Source organism: Lynx canadensis, chromosome B4 (assembly GCF_007474595.2).
Source record: "Lynx canadensis isolate LIC74 chromosome B4, mLynCan4.pri.v2, whole genome shotgun sequence".
Classification (NCBI taxonomy): domain Eukaryota; kingdom Metazoa; phylum Chordata; class Mammalia; order Carnivora; family Felidae; genus Lynx; species Lynx canadensis.
The window spans coordinates 81,467,737-81,476,478 of NC_044309.1; the positions used below are offsets into that span (position 1 = coordinate 81,467,737).

An 8,742-nucleotide genomic window follows, 5' to 3' on the forward strand; every position below is an offset into this window, starting at 1 on the left:
AATGAGCATCTAGCCTGCTTGAGATTCTCTCTCTCCCTTTCTCTCTGCCCCTCCCCCACTGACACATGTGCTCTCCTTCTCCCTTTCAGAATAAACTTTTTAAAAAAGTATTTTGATGTAAAAACTATATATGATGACATGAACAATTAAGTTTATTGTGAAAAGAAAATATATCTTTACATGAATTAAAAGAAAACTATCTTTACATGAATCTACATACAATCACATCTAAAGAAGTGCCGAAACGTGAAGATGGAAATAGTATTTTTATTTTTTGAATATTCATATATATATAGTTCCTTAAAATACTAAAAAGAATTAGTTGTTTTGTGTTTTCTAATATTTTCCTGTTTTATCCTTTTTAATGATTGAGAAAATTTGATTAATGGGATAGAGTTGTGATCTTCATCTTCTATACATTTTAGGGAAGAAATTCAGGAAAAGAAGCCTACTTCTTGACTATCTGGTTTTTTACTGTTGCTATGTTGACCTTTGCCTGTTGCTATTGTTGTCTTTGTATCTCTGAGGACACTGCCCTCACTGCTGCATCTTTTAGGATTTTTGCCCAAATTCATTACAAAGGCTAATTAGTGATGTTTGATCGTGGGTCACCAAGGACTCAGTTGTGTACTACTTAGTTTGAAGTTTAGCAAATAAATCAAATACAAATTTTAATACTGTAAAAGCCTCTTATCCTTTCCAGAGAAGTCATAATAACAATGACTTCAAAGCAAGTGGGGGAAATATCTTAACATTTTACTCTCAACCAAGAGAGAGCTAGACAATATTTCCTAGGCATAAAGGGGACCAAAATTCTTGGTCTGAAAATCTTCTCAGTGTGTTGAAAATGAAAAAACCCAAGGAGTTCTAAGCCTTCCCAAAGCATCAGAGTAAGTAGAGTCATAAGCTGAGAACCAAGTAAATTCCACAGAAACCTTTTTTAATAGATCCTCTTCATCAAAGTAGCCTTTAGGACTCATTGTTAAGTAACAAACTGAAGCTATTATTAACTCTCAGAGGGTAAGTAAAATGGCCATTTAATTTACTTTCATCTTTGATAAATCTGCATGTCACTTTTCTGAGAAGCAAATGTCGTGGCTTACCAAAATCAGATGTAATATTTGAATTATTATATAAAGACCCACAGATCTTTCTGACATATATTTTTAATGCTGCTTTTTGTATTTTACATAAAGATAATATGCGGTGAAGTTATCTCTGCCACACACTCATTTTGCTCTTTAAAGAGAAACTGTACGTCTACATTAAAATCACTGATGTGATGGGTATTGAGGAGGGCACCTTTTGGGATGAGCACTGGGTGTTGTATGGAAACCAATTTGTCAATAAATTTCATATATATAAAAAAATAAATAAATAAATAAATAACATAAAATAAAATCACTGATATGACAATTTATATAATAATACTGACAAAGTTAGTTATCCTAGCACTTTTTTGAAGTACAAAAGTCTTTGAAAGATGAAAACTACTTTCTTAAACCTTGACTCTTAAAAACAGCAGTAAGGAATGGAATAAATGAAAAAATATTTTGGAACAAGAGCTACCACCTGGAGGGTGCAAGGAAGAGTATGTTACCATGTAAAGCTTTAGGAGACACTGGAGTGAGAAATAATGGATTAAGGACATTAGGAAGGCTAAAAAGAGTATCTTTTCACTTAATTATTTATTGTAGTTATTATAGTGTGTCCCTTCAGTTCCTAGGAATATCAAATCTCTTCAAAAAAAAAGTCAATGTCATCTCTTCTTTCCAATGACAGGGATAGTAAACCTTGGGGTTTAATTGTGGAAAGTGGACATACAGTGAGGATGATTCTGCTCAAATCTCTGGAGAAAGTAAATATTTTATGGAACAAATGACAGTCAATCACAACACAAGTTGATTGATTAATTTTCCAGGATATTGAAAAGCATATTGCTTTCAATTCATTTTTATAAGAAATACTCAAATCCTGGAGATACCAGCTCAAAACTAATATATATATGTATATGTGTATGTGTGTGTGTGTGTGTATATATATATATATATATGTACATATATATATATGCAAAACAATATGTGTGTGTGTGTGTGTGTGTATATGTAAAACAAAGTTTGATAGCTGAGGAAAAACTATAGAACTATGAAGCCAATGCAAACACAGAGTTTTTAAGCTCCAGTTTTAAAATATGAAAATATGCACCAAAGAGACATAAATGGAAAATTTAGGGGGAGAAATCTTTATCTGCAGAAGAATGAAAGTCTTAAATGGAAGCTGAAGGGGTGAATATTTCATGGTGTAAACTGTATAAATTAAGACCCAGTGGCACCACAGCTTTTATAAAATAAAAGTGTCAATAATCTTGAAAAAAAAGCGTTTGATGCAATGTAGTAATTTTAGCATGGATTTAATTAAACAGTCACAGAGGGAGTTGAAGGAAACTAATACAAAGTTTATAGATGATACCTTGGTAAAAAAGCTGCTTTTCACAGACATTTTAACCTTTGTAGAAAACAAAGAGATACATAAGAGTGTTGGAAATTTATTTACAATTTGTGGTACATTCATAAAGCTACTGAAATATAGGTAAATTTTTGAAATAACTTACCAAAATGAAGAGGTATTTAAAATTTGGAGTTACACAAATAAAATAGATTGAAATTAAATAGAATTAAATTAAGTGCATTTATATCATAGAAATGTAAAAATATTTATAATATATTTTAATATAAAAAGTTTGTGAAAATTATTCAAATATGTAAATTCCTTGACCTCCAGTTTCAATATCTTATTGACAGATTCTTCAAGAAAACAAAACAGATACCAAGAAAAATACAACTATTTATCTGTTTGACAGCTAAAGCAAGGAAGAGATGTCAGTTAATAGTTTGGCCAGCATGGAAGGTAATAACATAAACAAAGAGGTGACAGTTTCATGGTATGCATGACTTCATTCATAAAAAAAAAAAAAAAAACAAAAAACTGTTCTAATTCAAAAAAAAAAATCCTCAATGTTAAATACTAGGACATATAAAATTTACAAGATGAAACCCAAATATGACAGAAGATAGCTTTGAATATGTAGTCAAATGATAAGATATATGTATTTATACAACAATGTCTCACCATTGACTATAAATCTAGGATTGTTAGTTTTGATAGCTATCCCATCTGGGGCGCCTGGGTGGCTCAGTCAGTTAAGCGTCCGACTTCGGCTCAGGTCATGATCTTATGGTTTGTGAGTTCAAGCCCCGCGTCAGGCTCTGTGCTGACAGCTCAGAGGCTGGAGCCTGTTTCAGATTCTGTGTCTCCCTCTCTCTCTCTGACCCTCCCCCGTTCATGTTCTGTCTCTCTCTGTCTCAAAAATAAATAAACGTTAAAAAAAATTAAAAAAAAAAAAAAAAAAAAGACAACAATCCCAGGCCAGGGTACCTGAGTGGCTCAGTGGGTTAAGCATCCAACTTCAGCCCAGGGCATGACCTTGTGGTTGGTGAGTTTGACTCCAGCATCAGGCTCTGTGCTGACAGCTCAGAGCCTGGAGCCTGCTTCAGATTCCATGTCTCCCTTTCTCTCTGCCCCTCCCCAACTCACACTCTGTCGCTCTCAAAAATAAACAAACATTTTAAAAATCTGGAAAAAAAGACAACAGTCCCTGACTTCAACAAACTTACTTTCTCACCATAAGTGCTAAGATGGAAGTAACAATTATGTGTTATGGGAGCACAAATAAGGGTCAATTAACACAGTTTAGAAGACTTCTCAGTAGAAGTGATGCTGCAAGTGAAAATCACAAATAAATAGTTGAACCTGGGTAGTTTTAGAGGCTGGGAAGTAAAGACATAGTGTAGAAGGAGAAAGGTGGGGAGTGGAGGGTAGATAGATAATCAACGTAAAGTGCTTATCACAAGACCTATCACATAGTAAATTCTCAGTAAATATAATCTATTCTTCTTACGATAAGGAATGTGGAGAAAGATGAGTTACACAGAGTATAATCCCACTTAGGATTTTGTGTTTTTGGGTTCATGTCACATGAATTATATACAGGAGTACAAAAAATAATAGCTGATATACATAAAGCCCATACCATGCATCAGACTTTATTATAAATTTATTATATCTTCTAATCACTTTCACTGTATATGGTAGATACTCTTTTTTTGTTGTTATTTGTTTATTTTTGAGAGACAGAGCAAGCAGTGGAGGGACAGAGAGAGAGAGTGAGGATCCCAAGCAGACTCCACACTGTCAGCTCAGAGCCCAATATGGGGCTCCAACATATGAACTGTGAAATCATGACCTGAGCTGAAATCAAGTGTTGGTTGCCTAAACAACTGAGCTGCCCAGGCGCCCCATGGTAGATACTCTTATTATCTCAATTTTATAAAGAACTGAAGGCCTGAGAAGTTGGGAAAATTGTCCAAGGTCATACAGACATAGACAGGAAAGGCAGATATTGAATGATAGAGATCTTGCTACATACAGAAGGTGTGCTCTTAATCAGCATGATGCTGCCACTACAGCTAAGGAAGAGAGTAAAGACAGGTATGTGAAGAGTATATTTAGTATTTTTTTAATATTTGTTTATTTTTGAGAGAGCACAAGCGGGGGAGGGGCAGAGAGAGAGGGAGACACAGAATCAGAAGCAGGCTCCAGGCTCTGAGCTGTCAACACAGAGCCCGATGCGGGGCTCAAACTCACAAACTGTGAGATCATGACCTGATCAGAAGTCAGACGCTTAACTGACTGAGCCACCCAGGCACCCCAGTATTTTAAATTTGATTTTGAACTTAGTGATAATGATAACAAGGCATTAGAGTGTTTGCCATACTTAACTAAGCAGACCAAAATATGTTTTTTTTTTCCAGCTGTATATCATTGGGCCAAACGTTTCTTCACATGTAGCAAATAAATTGTGCATTAAAATATTCTCTGTATCATGTATCCAGTGGACACTGAGTGTAAATTTTATACTACCAGAGAAACATAAGAGTCAGAGGAGTGACCCAACAACGTGTAATATGCATGTTAAAACACAAAACAAAACAGACATATGCTTGGTTATCGTGGCAACAAGCCACAGATGGATCAGCAATGCCTGGTGGAACCGCGATTCGTTGTTATACATTTAAATTTTATCATGAGCAAATCCTCAAGAAAGACATAAAGCAAATTTTAAATTTAAATATTCACTTTTGAAATAAAGAAGAAATGTCAGACATAAGAGGTAATCATAGTTTTGTTCACCTACAATATGGGTCATATCCAATTACATGAGAAAATCCATTCTTGGCTACAGATTGAAACTGTAAAAGAAAGCAAAATGAGGTGGCAGAATAATTTTTTTAATGTTTAAAAATCTATCACAAAACTGACAAAATAATAAAATAAAATAAATAAAATAAAATAAAATAAAATAAAATAAAATAAAGGCTTGGGGAGCCAGAATATTAGCAACATCAGTTACTAATTTATAGAAGAAACGACATGTTAATTAGTATGCTCTAATAGTCACTGTTTATTCCCATCTAGCTTTGATCCCACTCTATTCAAATAAAATATCTCTAAATTTTACATGAATTGAATGAAATTCAGTAGTCAATGATGAAAAATCATACAGTAACAATCTTCATCCTATTGGGCCTGACAGATGACCCTCAACTTCAAATTCCAATTTTTATGTTTCTATTTCTCACTTACATATTGAGTATAACTGGGAATCTGACCATCATATCCCTCACTTTAGTAGACTCTCACCTTAAAACACCCATGTACTTTTTCCTACAGAATTTTGCCTTATTAGAAATTTCTTTTACATCTGCTTGTATCCCTAGATATTTATACAACATAGCAACAGGTGACAGGTCAATTACATATAATATTTGTGTTATTCAAGTGTTTTTTACCGATGTTTTTGGAGTAACAGAATTTTTTCTCTTGGCTGCCATGTCTTATGACCGCTATGTGGCCATCTGCAAACCCCTGCAGTATGTAACCATCATGAACAACAGAGTGTGCAAGAGGCTCGTCCTCTGCTGTTGGATGGCTGGCTTGTTGATCATACTCCCACCACTTACTTTGTTCCTCAATTTGAAATTCTGTGATTCAAATATCATTGATTATTTTTTCTGTGATGCATCTCCAATCTTGAAGATTTCATGTTCAGACACATGGCTCATAGAGCAGTTGGTTATTGTCTGTGCTGTGCTGACCTTCATTCTGACCCTTGTGTGTGTTCTTCAATCTTACATTTCTATCATCAAGACCATTCTACAATTCCCCTCTACCCAACAAAGGAAAAGAGCCTTTTCCACCTGTTCTTCTCACATGATTGTGGTTTCCATCACCTATGGAAGTTGTATCTTCATCTATGTCAATCCTTCAGCAAAGGAATCAGTGACTATTAATAAGGGTGTGACAGTGCTAATGACGTCCATAGCTCCCATGTTGAACCCATTCATTTACACTCTGAGAAACAAGCAAGTGAGACAAGCTTTCAGTGATTCTTTCAAAAAAATTGCATTGGTATCGAAAAGTAAGAGAATATTTAAGCCCAGAAATAAAATAACAAGCTAAGCATAAACCATTAAGCTCTAAATCTGTTTGTCTCTTTTTTTTAAGTTAATGAGGGTTTTTTTGTTTTTTCAAGTTTTTTTGAAATTCAAGTTAGTTAACATAGAGTTTAGTAATGATTTTAGGAGAATTTAGGGATTCATCACTTACATACAACACCTAGTGCTCATCACAAGTGCCCTCCTTAATACCCATCTCCCCTCCAGCAAATCTCAGTTTGCTCTCTTACAGTTAAGAGGCTCTTATGGTTTTCCTCCCTCTCTGCTTTTATCTTACTTGTCCTTCCCTTCCCCTATGTTCATCTGTTTTGTTTCTTAAATTCCACATATGAGAGAAATCATATGGTATTTGTCTTTCTCTGACTGACTTATTTCGCTTAGCATAATACACTCCAGTAATCTGATCTCTATTTAGGTTAACTTTCTCACACATATAATGCACCCAAAATTAATACCTTTCATCACATGAATTTACTCCTTTAACCTCCTTCCCCTCAAACAAACCCCTTCCAGCGCAATATCCCAATCAGATAACATGATGATAATTTTCTATTAAATGTAAGCCTGACTTTACTTCTAATCTCACAAACAAAATTGAAATGCAGAAAAATAAAACAAATGCAAACCAAACAAGGAGATACATAGCTTATCTTCTATTTTCTTGGACTTGTAAAAAATAGTTGATATTAAGTGTTCTCCCAATCTTCCAATCTAACTGCTGCTGGAAACTTCAATTGATTACATTAAAATTTATTGCGCACCTAGTTCTTGGCAGGCCAAGTTCTAGGCAGGAATTTTTATTTGGTAATATCCCTGAATGTATTTAGCTCACTAATAATCCTACATTACTAATTTTTAAAGCACCAATGGGAGGTGGTGGGCAGGGGGATGGTTTAAATGAGTGATAGGTATTAAGGAGGGCACTTGCTGTGATGAGCCCTGGGTGTTGTATGTCAGTGATGAATCACTAAATTCTACACCTGAAACTAAGATTACACTGTAATTTAACTAACTGGAATTTAAATAAAAACTTGAAAAAGAAAAAAAGTACTACTGGCAAAAAAAAACAATATATAATTGAAAAGTAAAGAAAACCAAAATAAATACACATCCAAATAAATGTGTTTTAAATGGAAGTAGAATTTTATATCTAGGATCCTGGAGTTATTTATATGCGCGCACGCACACACACACACACACACACACACACACGAAATGCTGAAAATTTAAAAGTAAAAGATTCATAGATTACACAGAATACATATGTTAAAAGTGAGGAAAAGCGCTTTTCTAAAAGGATATGAAACTATAAGTGCAATGTCAAATGGTAATTGCAGTTGAGGGATTAAAGAAAAATACTCAATTGCTTAAATATAATATGAATATCAAACTCAAAATGTAGCTAAATTAACCGTTAAGTTTAGCATATCATGGAAACAATTCCATAAGAAATCCAGAAAACAAACCATCAATATACCTGAAAAACAAAGAGAATTGAAAAGGAAGTCCAAATGAAAAGCTGCAATTAAAATAATAGTTAAATTTTTTCTATGAAGTAAATGGCATATAGATTAGAATACCAGAAAATGTACATCAATTTTTCTTAAAAGAGCTCATAAAACTACTAAGTAAATTTTCATATTGATAAGTTTTCTGCTGGCTTTCTGGCATCCAGGCCTAACGGCCATCCTTTTGGATTCTCTCCTGGTATCTCTAGGACTTACAGTTGCCTCTCTTTAAAAATTAAAAAAAAAAAAGAAAGAAAGAAAGAAAAAAGCTCTCTCCCTTATTCTTCCCTTCTACTGCCATTTTTCATTTAAGTCAATTTAAATGTCTTCCACTTACATGCTGTTTCTTTCTCTCCCACCACAAAAACATACAAACCAAGTCTAGAGAGAAATTGTTTACCTTACCTGCTGCTTTGACCTCAACTTTCTCTTCTATAGCACCAATTTCACTAAAATTTTGTTTATACTGTGTATCTAAAATCACCTATAAAGGCACTTTATTTTTATGCACACTTTATTACATATAATACCTAGTAAATAAATGATATTGAATACATTACGTTCAAATATACTGAATGAAAAAGCCTCACAACTGAAAAAAATGTTACTTCTTGAAAAGAACTGCTAATTTCTGGCATAAAAAAATCATATGAGTAAAA

At 33.8% G+C, this 8,742-nt stretch overlaps 1 protein-coding gene across 1 annotated transcript; it reads left to right on the forward strand.

The window, feature by feature from the left end:
- Positions 1–5,604: 5,604 nt before the first annotated feature.
- LOC115518728 (olfactory receptor 6C2-like) lies at positions 5,605–6,579 on the forward strand. The gene has a single exon (XM_030322279.1). The coding sequence runs from the start codon at positions 5,605–5,607 to the stop codon at positions 6,577–6,579; it is 975 nt and encodes a 324-aa protein (XP_030178139.1).
- The last annotated feature ends 2,163 nt before the right edge of the window (positions 6,580–8,742 follow it).